The sequence below is a fragment of the Malaya genurostris genome, chromosome 3 (genome assembly GCF_030247185.1).
Source record: "Malaya genurostris strain Urasoe2022 chromosome 3, Malgen_1.1, whole genome shotgun sequence".
NCBI lineage: Eukaryota > Metazoa > Arthropoda > Insecta > Diptera > Culicidae > Malaya > Malaya genurostris.
In genome coordinates, this window is record NC_080572.1 from 102,834,673 (window position 1) to 102,860,545 (window position 25,873).

General features: G+C 36.8%; 1 protein-coding gene across 4 annotated transcripts in view; it reads right to left on the bottom strand.

The window, feature by feature from the left end:
* Nucleotides 1-8,255: 8,255 nt before the first annotated feature.
* Nucleotides 8,256-25,873, bottom strand: part of LOC131433975 (probable lysine-specific demethylase 4B) — a 37,786-nt gene continuing 20,168 nt past the window's right edge. For 3 of the 4 annotated variants that reach the window (XM_058600595.1, XM_058600597.1, XM_058600594.1), the window contains exons 3-5: nucleotides 17,271-17,452; nucleotides 17,086-17,209; nucleotides 8,256-17,010 (exon numbers count right to left, since the gene is read on the bottom strand). In XM_058600595.1, the coding sequence (XP_058456578.1) occupies nucleotides 14,383-17,010; nucleotides 17,086-17,209; nucleotides 17,271-17,452 (2,934 nt within the window). In that variant the 3' untranslated portion in view covers nucleotides 8,256-14,382. The remainder of the gene's footprint in view (nucleotides 17,011-17,085; nucleotides 17,210-17,270; nucleotides 17,453-25,873) is intronic. The other variant, XM_058600598.1, reaches the window with a different exon arrangement.

Genomic DNA, 25,873 nt, shown 5'->3' on the forward strand with positions numbered 1-25,873 from the left:
CTACTGTATTTCGTGTCAAGGCGTCAGTTGGACTCCCAACAAACCTGGAAATGGTCGAAAGCAACATGTGAGAACGCCAGGGTTGATACAATCCATTAATACCGTTTTCGTTTTAGAACCTACACGCGGGCGACTCTGACTCCTAGTAAAATGAACACGCGGTACGCGCCCTAAACAACAACTCATATAAAAAAGAAAAAATAAACAAACTCGCATGGATGCGTGGTGCGACCCGAGAAAATTTTCAGAGCGAAACTACACGATTGGAGTTCGATCTAGGACCCATCAAAAGTTGTTTTGGCGACTCTGGGTCAGCTCTCGGGCTGCTCTGATCAATAAACGAAAACGGTATAAGATGAAAGTAACTCGTAATCCCATTCGGAACATGAGAAAAACGGCAAAGCAGGCTGATGTATAAAAAACAACGGTAATAAGAATTGTAGAATATGACTTCAAAGAAAAATGTAGAGCTCGAGTTAAAAGACATTTGATAACTGACAGAATTAAAGCAGCTAGAGTGGAGCGAAACAAGAAACTGCTTAGTAATCTGAAGAAGAGTTGACTGCGTGTCCAACAATCACACCAACCGATATACAAGTTCGAAGAAAGCATCTAATGTACCTGATAACATCAAATTCACGTTTGGAATCATGCATCCAGCAGGGGCAATTGTGTTTAGATACGTTGCTTCCGATGGCCATAAAATGGACCCCGTTTTTATCCAAGAAGGCCTGAAATTGAACACAGATGTGTACTTAGGAATTCTTGTTCTGCCTTGGATTAAATCTACCTACGGCAAGGATGCTAATACTGTGTTCCAGCAAGACGGGGCCCCTGTCCACGCGTCAAAGAAACCACAAATGTGATTGAGGGACAACATGCCTTAATTCAGGTTCAAAGAGATGTGGCTACCTAGCTCGCCTGACTTAGATCCTCTGAATTCCAGTGTATTGGCGAATATTGAAGCACTTATATGTGAACATCCTCACTCGAAATAGATCTCTCTACGGACCTCCATAACAAAGCATTGGAGAGAAATGTCATCAGATTATAATGAACAGGTCTGCGAAAGCTTAAGGCGTCGTCTAGAAGCGATCATAAATGCAAATGGCGGACATATTGAGTGGAGAGGAAGCTTAATCTTCTACGAACATTTTATGTTAATACAGATTGTGTTTAAAGTTGATAATAAAGAGACTAAGCCCCAATGAAATTAAAAATGTTTGAGTTTCATTCTTTTCTGACGCGTACTGTAATTATCTAAAAGAATTTTTCAACCGTGTTAAGAACCCGAAATCAGAAACAGAAACGAAAAAAAAGTTTGAGAAATATTATGGGGCTGTTGATCCTGTAGATTACACCGTGAGAGAGAGTTACGTGATGGTCAAAACTCCACTGCCGATAAAGCACGCAGCGGCAGACCCTACGAAGCAGAACAGAGACAAAACCACATAAAATGGATGATGAAACCGGGGTAAAATAAATGACAAAAATATTAATACATATAATAAATAAAATAGTAATTTTAAAGTTACATTATAAAATTTTTTTAGGCCTGTCTGAGTCAACACCTGAGTAAAGCTACTATGGAAAACAATTTTTTTTATTTCCGATAAGAGGTTAAGGTAAGTTATAGGTGTAACGAAACGTTAAATGTGATACTTTTTTGTAAGTTATAAGCGTCACATACGTTACTTTTTCGTGAGTTATAGGTGTTAGGAAGCGTTACATGCGTTACTTTTTAGTAGGTTGTGCGTTACGAAACGTTATATGCGTTTCTTCTTTGTGAGTCATAGTCGTTACGAAGCGTTACATGCGTTACTTTTCAGTAAGTTATAAGCGTTACGAAGCGTTACATGTGTTACTTTTTTGTGAATCATAGACGCTACGATGCGTTACTTTTTGTAAGTTATAGGCGTTACGAAGCGTTACATACGTTACTTTTTCGTGAGCTACAGGCGTTACATGCATTACATTTTACTTTTTTGTAAGTTATAAGCATTACGAAACTTAACATACGTTACATTTTCGTGAGTTACAGTCGTTACAAAGCGTTACATGCGTTAGTTATAAGCGTTACACGTGTTACTTTTTTAGTCATAGGCGTTACGAAGCGTTACAGGTTCCCGAAATTTGGAAAATTAATGTATTTTTATGGAGTAAAACCGGTATGAAGTTTGCAGGAAGTGAAAGTGAAATAAATTTGAAAATGTCAAGATTGAAAATGAACAATCAAAATAAGTCAAAAGTACAAGAGACTACGGAGTCATCCCTCAAACTATCAAGGAGGAGCATTAGCGCAGCATTTTCAATTTCTGGATACTCAGATTATGAACGCATTTACGGATGAATATTTTCTTTTTCTTGTTTTATAAAATATATAATATATTTATATACAATTATACAGGGTGATTTTTTAAGAGCTTGAGAACTTTTTTAAACAATAAAACGCATAAAATTTGCAAAATCTCATCGGTTCTTTATTTTAACCGTTAGATTGGTACATGACATTTACTTTTTGAAGATAATTTCATTTAAATGTTGACCGCGGCTGCGTCTTAGGTGGTCCATTCGGAAAGTCCGCTTTTTTATCGACAAATTTTGTTCAGCGATGAGGCTCATTTCTGGTTGAATGGCTACGTAAATAAGCAAAATTGCCGCATTTGGAGTGAAGAGCAACCAGAAGCCGTTCAAGAACTGCCCATGCATCCCGAAAAATGCACTGTTTGGTGTGGTTTGTACGCTGGTGGAATCATTGGACCGTATTTTTTCAAAGATGCTGTTGGACGCAACGTTACAGTGAATGGCGATCGCTATCGTTCGATGCTAACAAACTTTTTGTTGCCAAAAATGGAAGAACTGAACTTGGTTGACATGTGGTTTCAACAAGATGGCGCTACATGCCACACAGCTCGCGATTCTATGGCCATTTTGAGGGAAAACTTCGGAGAACAATTCATCTCAAGAAATGGACCGGTAAGTTGGCCACCAAGATCATGCGATTTGACGCCTTTAGACTATTTTTTGTGGGGCTACGTCAAGTCTAAAGTCTACAGAAATAAGCCAGTAACTATTCCAGCTTTGGAAGACAACATTTCCGAAGAAATTCGGGCTATTCCGGCCGAAATGCTCGAAAAAGTTGCCCAAAATTGAACTTTCCGAATGGACCACCTAAGACGCAGCCGCGGTCAACATTTAAATGAAATTATCTTCAAAAAGTAAATGTCATGTACCAATCTAACGTTTAAAGTAAAGAACCGATGAGATTTTGCAAATTTTATGCGTTTTATTGTTTAAAAAAGTTCTCAAGCTCTTAAAAAATCACCCTGTAATTATATATATAATTATAATTATATATATAATTTTTTATGCGGTCTTTTTTATGCGGTTTTTTTATGCGACTTTTTTATGCGAATTTTCATAGTTATGCGGGTTTTTTTATGCGAAGTTTCAGAGTTATGCGGTTTCTTTTATGCGAATTTTCAGACCCAGAATAGATGTACTAGGTTCCTGCTTCCATGTCGTAGACGGGTGACAATTGCAGAAATTTCTTTTTCCTTTCAGTTATCAGATATTTTCAATGTTTCACTTCTGATTACTCTTTTCTACTAAATTAACTCTTCATTCAACTTATCAATTTTTTGATTCAGGATTATAAATTGAATGATAAAAATCAACTATTGCACAAATCCGTTGATATTACAAAGTTAATAACAGAGATAACAAATATCGGTATATTGAATACATAGTAAAAAAAACACTTGATATTAATATTTCAAACAATAAATTAATATTTTTCTCGGTAGCCGGCTGTCCAAATCAACCAATATATTCAATTAATAATTTTAACAAATAATTAATATAATAAAGCGGAAATAATAAATCATCAATCGCGTGAAATCTGTTGACCTTCATTTGGTGATTTAAAATGATTTTATAACAACTGTTTAGAACATGTCAATGCAATGAATCAACTATTTTGTCTAAATCCTATTCACTCGTTTATTTTGTATCACTTAAATTTATAAAACCCTTCTTAATCCACCTAGTGGTATGATAATGCCTTTCTCGTTTTTCATAACAGTCTCATGAAAATATATTTCATACTTTTTTAAATAATTTCGGATACCAATTTTGACACCAATTGATTCAGATTGATTCGAGTAGTTCACAAAAGCATGCTTTAGTGTTTATGTCACACAGTCAGCATCATTTTTCCAAACTAGTGCTTGACATTTGCGTTGCCTATTTGTATGAGAACAGTAATGCTAACCTAAAACAACCCTTTTTAGTCCACTTAGTGGAATTTTCATATATCTGGAAAAATTACCATAGGGGAAGGTACATGAAATTTTCGAAATCGAAAAAAAATTGTTGATGCCAAAAGTCTTAGAATTGCATGAAACGTCGAGATTTAGTGTCATCTCGAAAAAAAAGTGTCATCTCGAAAAAAAGATTTAGTGTCATCTCGAAAAAACACACACACACACACACACAGACATTTGCCGATCTCGTCGAACTGAGTCGAATGGTATATAACACTATGGGTATCCGAGTCTCCGTTCGAAATTCGGTTTCTCCAGCAATTCTAATACCTTTCTATAAAGAAAGGCAAAAAGGTAAGATTTTATTCTTTACGCGATAGTATTGCAAATTGTTCTTCAGTTTCCTCGAATAAGAGCTGTGAATCAAGACTACCCGAGACTTCGTTACTTTTTTTGTAAGTTTGTTTTTTGTTACAAACAATGTTACACAAATATTATGGGGTTGTTGACAGCGATTTGGAAGAGTTACGTTATTATCAAAAACACATAAAAAGAGGATGGAACCGGGGTAAAACAAATGACAATAATAATAATACGTAAAATTGTACTGGACGACCGGAAAGAGAAAGTGCGCGAGCAGTTGTCATGGCATACTATGCGTGGATTATTATAAACTCATCTGTACCCACACAATTCTGAGGATGAGAAAGATATCCTGCCGCTGAATACTTATTTGGGACTAGAAAGACGAACGCAAACGCACTTCGAGTACATGTTTGGCTTAATACATCATTATACGCCAGAGAATAGAATGATTACCCCACAATAGACTGAAGTCAGCACGAGTGTTTCGAAGCGGCACGAGTGCCTCGAAAGGTAAAGTTTTTATGAGCATCTACTAATATGACCTCAAAATTTAAAAGATATTTTCCGTTCTCCACGAATCATCTGTGCTACTCGTTATTAAATAAAAAACCTATTTTAATCCACCTAGTGGTGTAATGATGCCTTTCTCATATTACTCATTACATCATAAATATAACCGTGAAATTCGCAAAAACAACTGTTTATTGAATAGAAATAGGAAAGTTTGTTCGAACCTAATCTAACAAACTCTATAAAATCTGTTTACTCTGTAGTTCCGGAACCGAAAGTAGTATCCACAACAAATTAAGGAATTCTGTATGAAACTGTAAGACTTTTCTTTTGAACCTATAAGTTTGTGAAAATCAATTTGGCCATCTCCAAGAAAAGTAAGTGAGATCCTTTTTGCAGTTTTTGATCACTATTTCCAATTCTTCCGAGACCGGATTCAGATAAACGGAATAGCCAAAGTTGGTTCGTTCACTACCAACAAATATGACCTACAAATTGGAACAGTTTTGAACGTAGTTAAACCTAAACTTACTATCTCATACTATATTTCGATTAAACCAATTAAACGAAATCTAACAAACGAAACGAACCGGCGTTTTTGTTACTTCTGCATATGTAAGTCAAGCTAAACAGCATAAAACATGTAATAGGATTATTATTTTTATTATTATTATTTTATTATTATTATTATTTTTATTGTTATTATTATTATTATTATTATTATTATTATTATTATTATTATTATTATTATTATTATTATTATTATTATTATTATTATTATTATTATTATTATTATTATTATTATGATTATTATTATTATTATTATTATTATTATTATTATTATTATTATTATTATTATTATTATTATTATTATTTTTATTATTATTATTATTATTATTTTTACTATTATTATTATTTTATTATTATTGACATCACTACACAACGTGTAAGCACGCCTTGTTCGTTTTGTGTTTTCTTCTTCTTTCGGTGTTGTACATATTGTCACTCTATATGGCGATTTGAAAACTTTGACACTCATCGCCCTGCAACTGCGGAACCGGAAATCGGATCCGGATGAAATTTCACAGTAGGTTTAAAAACAGTATGAACTTTATTTCAAATCAAGATTTGTCAAAATCGGTTCAAGCATCGCAGAGAAATCGAAGTGAATTTAGTTTAAGGAGTTTTTCTTCTCCACTTTCGGTGCTCTCGGAACAGGAAAAGAGGGGACCAGTAGCGCCGAATTGTTTTCATGCCCACAAACTAACAAACTCTGCAAACTAGAAGAATTTATCAGGCAGTTTTAAGGGATTTGTACCTTGTACTTATTGTACTTATAAAATTGGTAATTTCTTTCCCATTTATCACGCTTTAGTTCCGAAACCGGAAGTCGGATCCTGATAAAATGTTCCACAATTTTTTAGGATATTATAAGGCCTTTCATTTGAATCTTAGTTTGCAAAAATCGGTTGATTTGTTCCAGAGATAATTGAGTGTAAGCTTTTTCTCAAATTTTCACATATTACCATATAACTCCGGAGCCGGAAGTCACATTCAAATGAAATTCAATAGCAAGCTATGGGACCATAATACCTTTTATTTGAATCTTAGTTTGTGAAAATCGGTTCAACCATCTCTGAAAAAAGTGAGTGCATATTTTTTTCACTTTTTTGGTACATATCATCCTATATCTCCGGAACCGGAAGTCGGATCGGAATGAAATTCAATAGCAGGCTATGGGACTATAAGACCTTTCATTTGAATCTTTGTTTGTGAAAATCGGTTCAGCCATCTCTGAGCAAAGTGAGTGCATATTTTTGTTACATACACACACACACACAGACATTTGCTCAGTTCGTCGAGCTGAGTCGAATGGTATATAACACTATGGGTCTCCGAGGCTCCGTTCGAAAGTCGATTTTCACAGTGATTGCATAGCCTTTCTATATAAGAAAGACAAAAAGGAATGTAATTGATCCCAGAATATATGGCATTATCACAAGTCTTGTGGATTGTTGTGCTATATGAATATTTAGAAGATGATACAGAAAATATTTAGACATGTGATACAGAAATAACATGACAGTGAACGTAATAAAATGTAATATAATAACCTTCGCTCGGGCACAGTCACAAATTTTATTTGAATACTCCATAATGACAGTTCCAGTGGAAAATTTTGAAGTGTCTGTTAAAAACGTCGGTAAAAGGCACACCGAGAATTAGGTACATAAGTAATCTTCAGTAATATTATTTTTTTTTATCTGAGGGCCACTCCCGAAACGAAATCCTATCGCACTATCCATTTTCACGATGTGAAACCATTTTGCTGGCAATGGGCTTCCATTTGTTATGGTTAGGACTTTCGATAGCCTTGGAAAACGTTTTTCGGCTCTACGTGTGATAGGGTCAACCCAATAGTAGAATGCCGAAATTAGGTCTATCGGATCGTCGCCTCACCTCAGATAAATGTTAGTGATTATCGACAACTTCTGATTGATAATTGTTAATTTTGTCCTGTTCGGTAACTGTTCCATCTTCCAACTGAGCTGCTACATCTGAGTCAATTCCGCTGCATTTTCCACATATCCAGTTCTTTCGTCACATGGTTTGTCGGCTTCAAGTTCCAAGAATCGTACTTTTCGACTGATAACGATATTTAAAGTCTTCGAGCAACCTGTACGTTTTGTTCTTCGATGAGTAGCCAACGAAGGTAATTTTTATCGAATAGGGAGAGGAAATTCTAAAAGTCACAGTTCTTTCCCTTTATCTATGGTGAGATGTACAGCACAAAATGGGATGTCTCTTGATATGACCATCCCTCGGATCATAATATCAAGAGATCACTGGAAGAGATGAACCATCTTAAGTTGAATAGTTTAAGGAAGACCACCAATTGTTTCAACATGCGACTCGTCAAATGGAGGATGTATTCCAATATTTTTTGGATCAAAAATAAGAAGAAACAGATCTCCAAGACCACGGAAAAGGGCAAAAACATGCTGACAAATATCTTTACATCAGTCATGGTTAAGATTCGGCCCAATTGCCGGAAAACCGCTCGACAAGACATTGCAAACTGACGGTGATATTAGAACCGGAAAAAGGAACATATTCACGATCACTACTTATCTTTTTATTCACATCATTTTTCACTTGTTCATAACGTTTCAGGATACTTCAACTTTTTAATAACTACAATCTAGTGCTTAGTAATTTAAACTCCAATCATGCACCGGAATTCTGAACAAACAATGATTAAAAGATCGATGTTACTTACTAGCGAGACCTAAATGGCAACATTCCTTCTTGAAGTCATAGGTTTATGCAATATTTCTTGAAGTTGTTTTGTTTTTGTTTCAAATCATTAGTAGAAACAATATCAATGTTGTATGTTGCTTCGCAATAAAAAAATAATGCTATTAATCAAGTAACGAATAAAACATAAATAAATTATTCTAGGCCTGTCTACATAAAATTATTGTTTCTCAATTCAATGTACGCGTTAGAATTTGTTTTTTATGTAACTCCAAACCCGCCTTGTAGAACAGTTTATTTCAAATATCCTGCTCATTTTCAGTGGTAATATTAACTTAATATTGATTTGAGATATTCGATTGTAAGAGGATTATACACCATTCAACTGAACTCAACTCAACTATAAGCAAAAGTGACGTAATTAAAAATTCAGAAGAATAATATTCAAACACTAATATATACAGATATTACTTAACTAATTTTTTTCATCATCCGTCACTTTTACATATTAGATGGCATGTGTAAATTGTTTTTTTTTGTGTATACACTTATAATTACTAAGATGTAGAATGTCTGATTCACCTGATATTATCATCATCATATAGATTCCACTCTCCTGAATCCTTAACATCGCTCGAGTCTCTGCGTAAGTTTTTCCTCGTTGCTCATTTTATGATTTCATGGTTTTACCTTGATGGTGATGGTTGATAATGACCATGTTTTTTTCCTAATAACTGCATAGAATAGAATGACTCCTAAACTGTAAAGTACTCTGTTACCATTCAAATCCGTTGAACGGTGTAAAAGCTACTTCATTATAGAGCTAGATAAACCGTGACATCTACGCCAGTTTCCTACCACGGCCACTTCTCACGCCACTCAGATCCTTTCGACAACACCTACTTCCAGGAGGGCGGCCTCTTCTTCTTGGTCAGGACAGTGCGTCTACAAATAAAAAAGGTGAAACGCAGCAAACGACACGCGAAATGAGAAAAACGCGCGTGCGCACGAAGCAGAACCACCCGGACAGGAAAGAGGAAATACTTTTTGAATCTCAATCATATTAAACCTGACTTCAACCAAACCAGATCGGTATAGGCCAGGTATCAATCGGAGCTGTTCACTGAGTGTCGACAAATCAAAAATAGATCATGAAACTAGGTAGAATTTTTCGGAATAAAAAAAAAAACAAACAAAAACAGCCATGCCTCGATTTCACTAATCGACAACAACATTGAAAGTAAGCATATAAACAAAAATCCGATTAAACGACAGTAAAGTTGAAAAATGAATCATAACAACTGTGAAGGTAATACCCCTACGAATACTTTTACTGCACGATTAATTAATTACTTAATAAAATCTTGATGCAAAATTTTAATATGGTTGCAGTCGATAGTTTGCGTTATTTATCCATGAATCCATACAGACAAATGGTTCGTAATATTAGGACAATATTTATATGTTAATATGTTTTGTTTTACAAATCAAAAGAAGTAGAGTGGATAATAAACTTTACATATACCCTCGGCATCCTAGAGCTAAGGCTGTTTGCCTTATTAAAAGAATTGTTATGTTTAGAATCATACTACCCAACTTCCCCATATTTCTTAAATTTTTGTTGTTCAAAGAAATTCCCCGGTGCAGAATTTTTCAAAAAATTTTTAGAAGGCTGCTTCAGTAAATTGCAATTGCTCTCTGTTTTCCCTATCTGTAACTATAAAACCAAAAGAATAAAAAGATATTGGCTTCACCACAACACAAACAAGGTACGAGAGCTGCATTTGAACAAATCTGATAGCACATTATACATACAGTTCAAATTAAAGCATCAAAACTCACCACTCAGCATAGCAATTTCATATACAACATGTCCGTGTATGTCAAGAATGATACCATTGATATTCGTGTGCATGATTTTACCCCGTGCTAAAAAGATTGCTATATTTAAAAACAAATGGCGGTTTAGTTCATTCCATCGAGATGGAAATGTAGAGGATGTTTTCCCTGGCGCACAGAATGTATTGTATTGATTGTATTGATTATGCATTTGAAAAGGACATATTCCAAGAAATTTACAAAAAATAAAATACTCCAACCTATGCAATGATTACCAATATAACAGAAACGAAACCAAAACCAAAACCAAAAATACTTTCAACAACAATAATAATGGACAAAAGTGGAATTAGTAAACCAAGAGCCTTCCAAGCCTCGCTGGGTGGCCAAGAGACTTCATCTTCTCTAAAAAAGATGGAATTACACAAAAAATACCCCAGTGATTTCGATTATACATAAAAAAAAGTCTAAACCAGCTCTGTTAAATTTTATGATCCGGAGCCTTATTGAATATATAAATGAGAAAAAGTTCGACATTTTCCTAATTTAGAGTATTTCACGGATCAGTTAAAAAATGTTTTGCATATGGATATCAATTGAATCATATTTTACATATACAATCACGGTGTACTCATTAGAAATGACGTATGTACTGAGTGTACATACTTGGTCAACTTTTAGACGCGCGTTTTAACTTAAAGAACTTTTTTTCAGCTACTACCATGATACTACGACATAAAAAAAAATCCCAAAATTTCTAACATTTGCAATGTCGTCGTACAATTGAAACCGTTTTTAACGCAAAATACAATGCAAACTCGTTGTTGCAAAATCAATTCCATTTTGAAATTTGTATAAAATCGAGGACACGCACAATCGCAGTACTCAATACAGTGTAACTTTTACAAATGTCCAGGTATCAAACTGAAAACTTGATAGAATATCGATGACATATGTAGCAATCTAAAAAAAGTGTAATCGGATGCTGAGAGCGCCAGACGGTGATGATTCAGGAACTTTTTGATGAAGGTAGTATTTCGGAAACTACTTAAGTGTTTCTGCACAAATTTACACGGAATCTTTAGCGCATATATAACTTCAAGTTGAACTAAAAGTATTAATATTGCTTCGTTAGTTCCTTCTACCATTTATCTAAACCCCAACAAATGTGAAAAATTGATTTTTTTCTCAAAAGCTTTTGAAAGAATTATTTTTTATTTCTTTTAGGTCAGTCAGACATTTTCCCAAATGTTGCGAATAAAATGGCGCATGGTATTTGCCTTTCTCTTCATGAAGGTTATAGAACTTCTGGGGAATCCGATCTTGATCGGAACTCCGGAGAAAACGCCTGTGTGTGCAAATTTTTCTCTCCGCTCAATTTTTTCGGCGATGGTTGAACCAATTTTAACAAGCTTAGACTCGTTTGAAAGCCATTCGTGGGTTGTGAAACAAGTTCGAAGATTAAGTGGCTGTCACTTCCGGTACCGGAGATATAATGATATAAGTGAAGTAACCGACGAATCGCGATATTTTTTCAATCCACACGTTTTTCAGACAGTAACCAATGACATTAGAAAATGTTTCAAGTGCAAATGACAGTTTCTCTTTGTTTGCTTTCTCTTTCGAGTATTACGGATTATTCAGCAATCCTTCGATCTAACACACTTATTATTAGCAAAAACCATCAATTTTCGATATGTACTATAGAATTTGTTGGAAATTACTGGAATTAGTCGAAATAATTGAAAGAGAAAGTAAACCAAGAGAACTTTCATTTGCACTTGTGACCTTTTCTAATGTTCATTGAACAATGTTCAATTTCCAATATATTTTTACCGATACTTTTGATTTCAAAAATGTTGTCTGATATACAACGTAAGCGACTGTTGTGAACTAACCGAATCAAAAATTATCTAAACGAAAAAAATATGTTATAATAAGACTGTTTGAATGACAAGAGAAAGGCATTATTACACCTCAAGGTGAATTGAGTTTTTTTTAATTACAGATAATCAGAACAGTCGGAATCATGACAGCAGTTGATCACTTCTTTTTGACGATGATGTTACTCCGAAAATATTCAGTGTAATTGTAAAAGATTTGCAATATACTAATAATTTAGTTTCAACGGATGCAGCCTTTGGTCGTGACCGGTGTCGTTATAGATGATTCAATGTAAAATGCGTTGCATCATGTCTTGGTTCTCAGTGAATTTTTAATCATTCGTGAAGTGCAATTACAGGCGATCTAAATCAACTCAGTTCACATCTAAAAACAATTTTGATGAGTGTATGTATCAAAACCTCGAAATGTTTCCCAAGCTGGATAAATACATACTTTATGAAGTAGCTTACAAATATTATTACTATTAACTTCAGAAGAAGCTAGCAATTTGAATATATTTTAATAAAAATGGATTTTATCACAATTCTAAACTCATGGGTCACAAATCAAAATTAGATGGAGAGTTGTTCTGATCCAAGAGGCAAATGACCCAAACCGTTCAGACCCTATGATCGAAACAAAACATAAAATAAGCAATGTTTTTTTGGTTTTGTTTTTGATTAATTATTTACTTCGGTTTGCACCCTCGTGGTTATACGTCTTTCGAGTCACTGGTTAGTATCGCCTTCTGCGTTAGGAGAATGAGAGGATGAAAATTGATTAGCAATACCGTTTTAGTCTGTATGTAGGGTTTTTATCGGTTTTCCAAAATATTGCAGAAATGTTTTTTACCGTTTTAATCATAAGCCCGAGCAGATTTTTTTTAACGAAAACCGCCTATAAGCAAGTTCCAACAGACATTTTCTCTTTAATGTCCAAATATATTACCAAATGCGTCCAGTGAGTAAAAATATCTGTATGAAAATTTTTTTCTGTTCCTTATCAGAATGATATCCACACTATACTGTGTTCAAAAGTTATGATTGGCTGGTCATGAAAAGTATAGATTTGGATACGATTGCTAAAAAATAAGACATTGGATGCATAGTGGAGTATTGGTAAGATCCAAGAATGTTATTGATATAAATGAGACTAAAAAATATAAACCTAATGCGCGTCGATTACTTGCCATACGCAAAGATAAAAAATCTTTCTGAGATGTTTGAATCAATTCGATACAAGCATTGCATTCAGGCGGGGCTGGTCGATGAGCCGGGTACCTTGGAACACGATTTACTCTATATACGGAACGGGTCATCGGAATCCGATTGAGTCGACCAATTTATACGATTCTTAGAAGCTCATGCTGACCCGGCATGATGGCTACGACCAATAACACCATGCCCCCAAGCTGGTCAAATAAAACTTTTCAATTGTCCCTTTTCGGGGCGGCGACAATATGCATTTATTTGGACAAGTAATCCGCTGTGTTGCCGTTTCAACTACAAATCTTCCATGCGTACAGGATATTCCATTGAACACGTGACAATTATGCGTAGAACGGTAGCGTGACGCGGAACAACACAATATAACAATTGAAATGGAATATAACCCATTGATTGTGCTTAGACTGCTTTTAAATGATATTTTGAAAACAACCAATAAGACACACAAGCTAGCTACAGAAAATTAGTAAAAATCCAAGAAATTTATGAAAGTGAAAAAGACGACACGCAAAAAATTATATGACGAGCAAACGTAATAAATCCATGAAAAAAATGAAATAAGGACAATAAAAGGAAATTTCTCAAATAATACAAACAATAATAAACGTAGAATCATATTGACATAATACGTTTTATAGTAAAACAAGACAGAAGCAATACTATTTCACAAGTTCTCTGGGACACGTTCCCGTAGCTATCAGATATACGCTGATCAATACGCTTTCGCATCATAATTTACACATCATTCTCAGTCATTTTAATCACGATTATATAAATTCTTTCATCGAAAGAAAACTAAATATATATATTAAGTCAAACACATGAACTGAAGAAAAAAAAACTCGTAAAGTGTGGTTTCTACTTAAAATTTAGAAAAAATAAAACGGCGCTGCAAACAGTACACACGCTTCAATAGTTTAGGATCATCAAACGCACGATGAGTGGTGGGATTTCACGGGCTTGCAATGCAAAGATGGGAGGTACACAAATAAAATGAAACAATAGATAGAAAGAGGACACACGTCACTAAAATACTAATGGTTAAATTCTACTATTCGTCCACTCAGAAAACCGTTCTGATTATTACTAGTTGGCCATCCGAAGCCGGTGCCGGTGTTAATGACAGCAGGTTGCACTTGGTGGTGATGGTTATTACCGTTGGCGAGCAGCATCGCAGCGATTTCACTTTCTGTGGGAAGCGGGAGCGTACTTTTTATGATGGGTTTCTCGAAAATTACCGACTGCTGATAGGGACTCGGGATTTCATTCCCCGCAACATCAAAGTATCGAAACTGTTCTTCTTCTGGCGACTGTAATGTCGACGGTGGATCGAGTTGAACTTTTTGTGGTTCTTCCAGTTGCTGTAGCAAACATTCCGGGGGCTGTTGCTGAACATTCAATACATTGTTGGGTGGAGTCTCAACTGGCGCTGCCTGCTGCATGTGGGCAGAATCACCGGTCGATAGTTGCGCTAGGGGAGGTGGTTGACGGATTACGATTTGAATGCTGCCCGCAGATGTCTCAATGGTCCGACAGTTGTTCGTCATCGGATTATCTACAACGGATTGTATTTGTGATGGTTTCAAAGTCGGTTTTAAGCGCAGGTCATCTCCTTGGACTAAGCCTGATTTGATAGGTCGGCCAATTCTACTGAGAGGTTTTTTGCAAAATACCTGCATTGACGGTTGTACTTTACTAGTAGTTGTTTCAATGAAGGCATTGAAAGCACTCATGTAGTCCATCCGCTGTTTAATCGGTGTGGGAGGTTTAGGAAGTTTGACAGGAGGCGGAACGTATTCTGACGGTCGATGAGGGAGCTTCTGTTCTGCAGGTCTGTTTGGCTCTGTAGTACATGACTGGAATGGCACCGTTGTTGCACGTGAACTGTATAATGGGTGACTCTTCACCTCACTCGCATCGATTTGTTTCACCACAAGATGAGGAATACTGCTGATTTTTTTTGCCAAACTACTGTCGGCCAACGTCAGCGTGGTTGATTGCGGAATTTGATTGCCATCATCTAATTCGCGTTTCACACCATCGCCCGGCTTCTCTATCACAGTCATTGTAGTAGATGCCGGTAACGGCAAAGTGAGTTTACCAATTGATGTCACTGAGGGGAGTTCACTCTTGATACAACCGCTGCCTTCCCCAATAACTTCACCATTGCCATTGACATCCTCGGCACCGGACTTCTTTAGATGTGGAATCTTACCTTCGAACTTTTTGTGATGTTCCAGAATTTTCAGAGGCGCTGGAAGCTCCTTCAATAACTGGTTCTTGATCTTTCTCATCCGCGGCGTGCTTCCATTGGCCGCCTTTTTCGGTGAACGTTTTTCTTTGTTCACGCGGTCTTTGATCCGATCCAATGCCTTCTGTTTCGATTCGGACAATCGTTGCTCCTTCTTTTCTTGACGCTCACGATCTCTTTTCTCCTTTTGTTCTTCCCGTTTTCGTTCACGTTCTAACTCACGAACCTTCTTTTCTTCTTCGCGCTGTTTCCGTTTCTCTTCTATCTTAGCTCGTCGTTCCATGCGTTTGTTTTCTCGGTCGGCTTTTGCTTCGCGCTGTTCTCGTGAAAGTCTTTTCCTGGGTGACGTAGATTTCCGCGATCTTCCTTGAGATAAAGACCAGTCATCGTCGTAATCGCTACCGCCCCGTTTCTTCTTCTTTCGCTTCTTGCTTTTTGAGTTTAACTCCTCTTCATCGTCATCCGAATCGAATGGATCATAGGAAGATGACTTGAAGCTGTCCGAAGTTGAATCGGATTTGTGCGGTGACTTACCCTCTTCTTCATTGAATTCATCTTCCGCGTCATCGCCAACCGTCATCGTGAGTGCTCCACTAAGAACCATTTTAACATCATCTGGAATATGTGGATTATTCTGGATATCATTCAAATCAAGATCCGGGTTTTTCTCCTTAAAAGACATTTTCCGAATATTATTTGCCGTCATATTACAAGCCTTCTTCATTGGCGTGTGTTCGCCTTCTTCCGTCAATGATTCGATGCCCTCGTCTTTCTCGTTATCGGCAAAACGGGGCGGTGGCCCAACTATGTGCGTTGGATCTTCTGGATGTGGTCCAAAGTCTGTTCCGTTTATCCATGCTTCATACTTATCCGGTTGAAAGCGCTGTACAAATGTATCCATCGAAATTTTCACCATATCAGAGCTGCAGTAGCACTGCGTAGCCCGTTTGCCATATTCAATCCATCGTTCAAGTGCAAAATTTGTTGATTCCGCGCAGTTGAATCCATGGTTAAAGCCAGCATGATATCCGAACGGAAATGTGATCATTATTTCATTTTCTTCCTGTGTTATCTTGTCGAAGGGGATGTTATGCTGCTTGAGAATCTGGGGGCTTATCAAGGTCATCTTGTGGCGTAGATAAGCCGAACACGTCTGAAAGCTTGCCGGGAAGCAACTGTTGGCTAACTTTTCCAACCGGCGGCCATGTTCCGGTGGCACGGCATACCACGTTTTCGGAGCACCGAAATGCAAGTAGTTGATCGAGTACAGGTCCATGTCCTCGGTATGCCATGCAAAGGTGGTTTTCCACATACCAAAGTACAGATAGGCGGTGTTGACACCGTCGATCGAAATCCCATAGTCCTGGTTTACGTAGTCAAGTATCGTTCCCAGATGATTGATATTCCAGATCTGCGAAAGAGAGAGAGAGAAAAATGAAATCATTTAAAAGGTAGGAACGTAAGCAAATTTTATCAGATAACTCACATTGCAGTCGGTATCGGTAATACTGCCACAGACATCAGCACCGTAAATCGGAGCCACATAGGTTATGTTTTTCCAGTATTTGCGTTCCAAGTCTTCAAAATCAAAATGTTTCGGGGTAGCATATCTGCGAATGTTTGTAGGAATAAGTACCAATGCTAATTTATCCACGGAAACAAAAACTATACCTTTCCGTATTGGCCAACTCCGCAAACTGTTTAACCGTGAGTGGGTTCTTTTGAATGTTGATCTGCTGGTAGAGACCCTGTTTGCCCGCAACTACCTGACAAATCGGCGCCGGTATAGTCAAGTTCAGGCCGTCTAAATCGTAACCGGCCTTCCGGGGTTTCCATTCTGGTGGTGGGATGATCTGTAAGAGGGAAAAAAGCTTAAGTATTATCTAATCATGACAATGTAGAAGGTTGTTTCCTAACTTATTGGAATTGGGAAATTGAAACTTATGTTATCAAATTGGTGTTTGAAGGAAATATGTCATAATCCACTTATAATGTCTTTAAGAAATCAGATTTTGAAAATTTCGAAGATTGAGCTAGTTTGTGCTTACCATAGTTGAAGCACCAAGAGGATTTGGCGCGGGTTCAATTCGTGATATCGATTCTGAAAATCTACTTACGCGCCGACTTTTTGTACCTGCGTATTTTTTTTTATTCGTGTAGCGGTACATCATAATCGACAAATGAGTACAGATTTTTTTTAAAATCACTTTACTGTAGGAGGAATGTACTGTAGGAGGTACAGCAAAGGAGCAATTTGTGTTTTAGTATTTGTTGAGGCGTAGAGCCGTCTTGAGCTAGTTTCAAATTTTAAATTTTCAAACATACTATGCTGCTATCATTTCAGTTTAATGAAATAGAGTTATTTTTCATATTTTTTTACAAAATTTCAACTTGTCTATCATCAAAAGGCGCAAAAAGGTGCAGATGAGACTACTTACATATTAAACTACTTCAAAAGAGCTTTCATACCGTCTGCGATCATCTGCAGGCGAGATATGTTCTTTTCAAATATCCTTGTCCTTGACATTTGCAATGATAAGGTTCACTTCATGTCAGATCAGATTTCAGTATGTATTCATTACTATGGCACTTGCCACAAAATATGATTTTTTTGCACATCGAAGTCTATAAATTGAATAGTTTAATAACTGTTTTGCCACGACTTTTAAAAAAAAGCAATCATCGAATCGTATTAAGTTATGTAATCTTCTGGTAGATAAAAGTATGATCAAAACTCATTTTTTAGTTATTTAAATTCATTTTATGATAGCTGACAATGTTCTTAACCAGCAAAAAGACTCTCAGCATCGTCCGTTTTGACCATTCACGAATATTTGTAACCAAAAGATCCGATGAAACTAATAACCAATTCATGGGATCCCGATTCGTAAGTGATCAGTATTGCTCGCGTGTATAATACTCTCAAAATCTATATGAAGGAAACTTCTTAATCATTGTGAACAGTACGATATAGCAAGCGTTTATCGATCTCCACTTCAATTGACAAATAGAGGATATTTATTCGCAGAGCTTTTCGATTGAAAAACTTGCCGAAAAATGACATAACGTAATTCGACATGATGATAGCCTTTCTTCAAAGTCGTGGCTTCTTATCTCATTTTCAAAAAACGTCTGATAGTTACTTTCAAAAGACGTCTGTAACGATTACTAAACTTTCCTTTTTGTTAACTTCGATGTCCATAAAAATCATTCATTGTGAGAGTTACCGTGGTAACGAATATATACTGAAGTCTGATCTGATATACAATGAACCTTATCATTGCAAATGTCAAGAACAAGGATATTTGGAAAGAACATATCTCGCATGCAAACGATTGCAGACGAGTAAATCAAACACGATATGAAAGCTCTTTTGAAGTAGTTTAATATGTAAGTAGTCTCATCTGCACCTTTCTGCGCCTTTTGATGATAAAGTTGAAATTTTGTAAAAAAAACATGAAAAATGGCTCTACACTGAGGTCTCTTTTTACGCGGGGATACGTACCGCATAAAAAAACCGCGCAAAAAAACCGCGTAACTTGAGAAATCCGCGTAACTTCGGAGATCCGCGTAAAAAAAAAACGCAAAACTTAACGGAATTTTTTTTTCATGCAAATATCTTAGAAACTCCGTGAAAGCGACCCTGCACTGCACACAATCTCTAAAATATGTAGTTCAAAGTTTGCTATTTGTTTGGTTACTATTCGGATAGTGTCATAACAAAATAGTTTTGTCATAGTGGAATCTAAAAAGAACCAATCATTCTTTTTTAAGACGTTTCATATTGGTACTGTAAAACGCATTGAAACAATAGAAAGTATATTGCCGTCCGTGCACAGGGTGTGCCGAAACTAAACCGTGCCGGAAGGGTTTTTATCCCCCTTCGGTCCAGTTCAGAGCCGGGAGAGTTCAGTACACGTACGCTAATATTATTCCACACGTATTCAATACGTGTATAATTTTACTAATCAAAGCAAAACATATTAACAAGTCGAATCCAAACAATTCGAAAGATCTTTGTTAGGGAAGCTCAGTTTTCAACCATTGGATTTAAACCCATTGAATCAATGCTTAGAGCAGAAACAGCACAATGGAGTTACCGTTACCTGTAACTGAGGTCTTCTTAACGTGGAGATATGGATTGCACAAAAAAGAACGCAAAAAATAAGTGCGCATCTTTGTTAATCCGCGAAAAAAGAATCGCAAGTTATCCGAAATCAGTGTAAAAAATAAACCGTGTAACTTCGGAAATTCGCGTTAAAAAAATCGCGTAACTTTGGAAATCCGCGTAAAAAAGCCACGTAAAAGGAAACCGCATAAAAAACCGCGTAAAAAGAGACACCAGTGTATTTCATTAAACTGAAATGATAGCAGCATAGTATGTTTGGGAAAGTTGTGTAGTTTTTAGCGATGAAAAACTTCGTAGAACATGAAAAACTCATATAAATTGAAAATAAAGGGTGATTTTTTAAGAGCTTGAGAACTTTTTTAAACAATAAAACGCATAAAATTTGCAAAATCTCATCGGTTCTTTATTTTAAACGTTAGATTGGTACATGACATTTACTTTTTGAAGATAATTTCATTTAAATGTTGACCGCGGCTGCGTCTTAGGTGGTCCATTCGGAAAATCCGCTTTTTTATCGACAAATTTTGTTCAGCGATGAGGCTCATTTCTGGTTGAATGGCTACGTAAATAAGCAAAATTGCCGCATTTGGAGTGAAGAGCAACCAGAAGCCGTTCAAGAACTGCCCATGCATCCCGAAAAATGCACTGTTTGGTGTGGTTTGTACGCTGGTGGAATCATTGGACCGTATTTTTTCAAAGATGCTGTTGGACGCAACGTTACAGTGAATGGCGATCGCTATCGTTCGATGCTAACAAACTTTTTGTTGCCAAAAATGGAAGAACTGAATTTGGTTGACATGTGGTTTCAACAAGATGGCGCTACATGCCACACAGCTCGCGATTCTATGGCCATTTTGAGGGAAAACTTCGGAGAACAATTCATCTCAAGAAATGGACCGGTAAGTTGGCCACCAAGATCATGCGATTTGACGCCTTTAGACTATTTTTTGTGGGGCTACGTCAAGTCTAAAGTCTACAGAAATAAGCCAGTAACTATTCCAGCTTTGGAAGACAACATTTCCGAAGAAATTCGGGCTATTCCGGCCGAAATGCTCGAAAAAGTTGCCCAAAATTGGACTTTCCGAATGGACCACCTAAGACGCAGCCGCGGTCAACATTTAAATGAAATTATCTTCAAAAAGTAAATGTCATGTACCAATCTAACGTTTAAAATAAAGAACCGATGAGATTTTGCAAATTTTATGCGTTTTATTGTTTAAAAAAGTTCTCAAGCTCTTAAAAAATCACCCTTTATATGTGTTTTCTTACAAAAACTATTTTTGGGACACCCTTTTCAGAAAATACATTATATCATGAATTACACTCAAGTTATGGGAATAGTACCTACAGCAAGTTTGTTTGAAATAACTTTCTGCACAACTTTGTCGAAGTAACTTAGCCCCTATGTTGGCCATGAACAAAAATAATACACTGAAGTCTTTTTTTATGCGAATTTACGTACCGCATAAAAAAAACCCGCATAACTCTGAAAATTCGCATAAAAAACACCGCATAACTCTGAAACTTCGCATAAAAAAAACCGCATAACTCTGAAATTTCGCATAAAAAAAGACCGCAGAAGGGCAAACCGCATAACTCTGAAAATTCGCATAAAAAAAACCGCATAACTCTGAAACTTCGCATAAAAAAACCGCATAACTCTGAAAATTCGCATAAAAAAAGTCGCGTAAAAAAACCGCATAAAAAAAGACCGCATAAAAAAAGACCTCAGTGTATTTTTATCTCACTTTTAGGGGAATTAATCACATAAATAAAATTTTCCAAAAGATGGCATCTATCATTCTGAGCAACTTGGCTGAAGGTACTGTACCTCAATAACCACGTTCCTATCAGTTATCAATTAAGAGCGTGAAATTGCGCTTTTGAACCACTGTACACTGGGTTCCTGCTATCATACAACTAAAAACGAGAAAAAACAGGAGTTTCACTGGGTCACGTGTAGCATACATACTTGAAAGTTTACGGAAATATTGTGTCACAAATGAGAATCATCATTCAATCATTCAACGTTGAGTGAACTGATGCTATGGTTAGCGTGTGGCGAATATGAGTGACGCGAGAATGAGATAAAAATAACAAAACACGGAGAGTAAATTTGTGAAGGAAGGAGGTCTAAAGTGTAACTTTCTTTATAAATATGAACCTGATTGATTTATTTTTTCTAGTATGGAGCAGGGTTTCAGTAGTATGGATAAGGCCATCGCATTTCAAGCAGCTAGCCTTAACTAGATATTTATGCATCACGCATAGGACCAAAAGATCCAATCAATCCAAACAATCGACAAAGCTTTTATTTTTATTCTTTGCTTTAACTAGAACATTTTGAACAATGTTCAGCTGAGAAGGGCTTTCCCAAGCACTAGAGCCATGCATGGATGATGCGTAATAATCCACCTAGTAGTATTATTCGGATTTTAATTGGTACAGTGAACCCCCAGTCATTAAACATTTCACATTTCTTTTGTACAAAGCTCGCTTAAATTCACAAATACCATCGCAAAAAACTGGTAACAGAAAGAGATACCTATGAGTATTTTTATCGTTTCAAACAGCCTTCGATGTCAAAACTCTCCCAATTATCAAGTTGAAGTATTTCTTCTCATGAGAGCGAAAGATGGTTGGAGTTTATCAACTCTCTCACACATTCTGATTTTACTCTGACTACATTCGTAAACATGTTTCCGTTGCATTACAAACACAAATAAGATTTGTTTACACCGGGCTTCTTCATAGATTACACAATACAACCAACCGCATTTATCAGTATCAGTGTTGACTTTTACCTTCATTGAAACTGTCAAAATCAGCTGTTCAGGATACTCCATTTGCAAGTGCGGATATTTTCTCCATCTTAAATCATTCCGTTATCATATCAGACAAAAACAAACAAGTGCAAATATCATTATTCAGAATTTCATAACAAAACGAATTTTTCGATCGATCTGAGCACGGAACGTGCCAAACAAACAGCCACAAATGGCTACTCGCTAGACAGAAGCAGAAAATGTGAGTCACGCTGATTCCCGTGTGTTCTGTAAACTATTTTATCATTTTCCTCTTCCATACCAGCAACGGTTAGCTGAAACCGTTGCGTCGTGCAAGCTGCGATTCAATTCAAGTACAGCCGTCAGTTCGTTGCACAACGGGTAGCGAGACTGGATTAGAGAAGTGGGAAGGTGTGTACACAAAGCCGTAAAAATGACGTAGAGGCTATAGTCGTTTCCAGCCGGAGAAACAACGGGTCGCACAGTGTACCGAATATCAAAATGAATGAATGAGACTACGCGATGCGGGGAAAAAGACAGGTTGGTAAACAACTACCACCGCACACAACACCACTGGCAAAACATGTGCTCGGTCGGCAATGTTCGTCTCGTTGTTGTGTGCATTCGTACGTAAAGAGATGGCGTCCTCGTGATTCTATGCGATAGCCGAAACGAATTCAAAATAGACGGTAGACAGACGGAATGACCGTAAGCAAACCGTTGTTTTAATTCGTTCGTAAGTCCCTCCGCGTCCTATCCTCACACACACTCGCACATGGGTCACAAACTCAAAATACACAGATTTTTTTTGATCTCGCTAGTTATTGAAAATTGTTATTGTGCATTTAGGGCTTAAAGAATATAAAAGCAATTTCTTCAAAAGTAGAAGTCCAGTGTTAATCGTCAAAAATTCTTCCAATTTCCTCATCTTAATCCAACCAAAGACATCATATTAACAAGATATCCAGCTCTCACATTTCCCGAACAAATCATTGGCAACATCCTTTTTTGCGAGCATGTCGCCCCCAGGCGAGCCCGCATCGAATCTTATACATAGAAGTAGGGGAGAAAAATGTCAAATTCGTGCGCGCCAAAATAGCAGGGTTGCGCACCCATACAATTGACATGATATGTTGAATGTGATGCCGTGCGATGGCGTTGCTGAACTGAAGATTGACTTCGCTCGAAGCTGACAGGGTCTGATCCAACTCAATGACAACTTTCTCATCCCCGCTTATATGAGAAACCAATGCAATGTCGCTGAATGCAATATCAACTAACAAAATTTGAACCACACTTTGATTCTGACTGAAAACTCACACGAAAATCGTTTTTTTTTTTTCAAATTGGTGAGTGAACTAGAATTCAAAATTCGAATTTATTATAAGAATTTTATCAATATATTCAGTTTTGTAATTTAAAACAAATCGCAAGGAATATCGAACAATTTTGAAAATTGAGAAATTTTGAACGAATATTGTTGTAGAACGTTGAGTTATGACTTCGTAATGAAAGAAAAAACATAACATATAATTAATTCTCGTTCATCGACACAGATTCATGAAAATATTTTTGCCGTTTAATTATGATAATTTCTGACACTAATTCGGGTTCATTGTTGACACCAATTTATTCAGATTGATTCGGGTTGTGCACAATAGCAGGTTTCAGCGCTTACGCCAAATATTCGGATACATTCTTCATACCATACGTATAAGCAATAATACCTTTCAACGTGATCATAGATCACTCTCTGATATATTTATATGGATAGAAAAAAATATAGTTTGCCGATTACGTCACTTGTATGATGTATATCTCATAAACTTGAAGTGTCAGCCATATGAATTTAGAAGTCGACACAGAGCCCAATTATAATTCCGAACTAAGCTAAACTTATTTATATCGGTTAATCCATATGCAAGAAAATTAAGCGGTAATGACTTTTGACGTTTACGTCACTTATGTCATTACATCACCGGAACCGTTAGTGACAGCCATCGGAAATTCAAAACCATTATATCTTCGGAATCAAAAGTGACAGCCATTTAATCTTCGAATTTGATCAATGATCCCATAGTAGCTTTCAAACGAGTCACAGTTCGTTAAAAAATCTTTGAAAAGTGCACGCACAGATATTTTCCGATCTCGTTGAGCTGAGTCGATTTGTATATAACCAAATATACTATATATCAAAATGAATCACTCTTGCGATTCACGAGGGACATCACAGTAAAGTGTGGTGGCAAAAAAGGTTACTAATACATTACAAATTTTTTAATGCACATACGACAGTTTTCCCAATCAGTACAATGATCCAAACAACTCCAAATATATGGAACATATCTCGATATACACTGCACGAAAAAATAAGCTGGTTTAGAATCGCAATCTGATACTAGCATTCAACAAGCACTTTGTTACAGTTGGTTCCAAGTTAGCAGAGAATATCATTCCAAATGGGTCTTGTCCACTGCAACATATACAAGGTGAGATGAAAAAACTGCAACAAAGTAAAACGCCATAATTTTTTCATTTTTTTTTTAAATTTTATTGAATGAAAGCAAAAAATGTCGGAAATAACATCAAATTTGAGAATCGGTTTAGATTTGTTCGAATTGGCCACCTTTGGCACGAACTATGGCCTTCAAACGGCCAATGAAACCATCACACGCAGCCCGAAAGTGGCTCTGCGGTATTTTGTCCATTCTCGGCGAAGCGCTTGCTTGAGATGATCGACACTTTGGTATTTTTTAGTGCCAACCTTGCTTTCCAAAATACCCCAGGCACAATAGTCCAACGGATTGGCATCCGGAGATTTTGGTGGCCATTGTGCGGTGGAAATGAAGCGAGGAACCTCATTTCTTAACCATTCTTGGGTGGCGCGTGCTGAGTGCGATGGTGCTGAGTCCTGTTGGAATGTCCAAGGTCTGCGGCCGAAATGTTTGCGTGCCCAGGGCTTCAGAACTCCCTCCAAAATATTTTCGCGATAGATTTGCGCATTTATTTTGACCCCACGGTCGATGAATACGAGCGGCGAGCGACCATCGGCTGTTATGGCGGCCCACACCATCACCATGGCCGGCTTTTGAGTTCTGGTGGCCAACCGAAGTTGCAAATTTTCAGCTGACCTCTCTGGCAAGTAAACACGATCATTTTGTTTGTTTACAAACTGCTGGATAACGAATGGTTTCTCATCGGAGAAAACCAAATTCGGCAGTTCACCACTTTCGGCCAAGCGAAGCAACTCTTTAGCTTTTTCGAGTCTAACTTTTTTTTGCGCATCAGTAAGATCTTGCACTTTTTGGAACTTCAATGGCTTTAGTCCAAGCTCATTTTTCAATATTTGCCGAATGGCA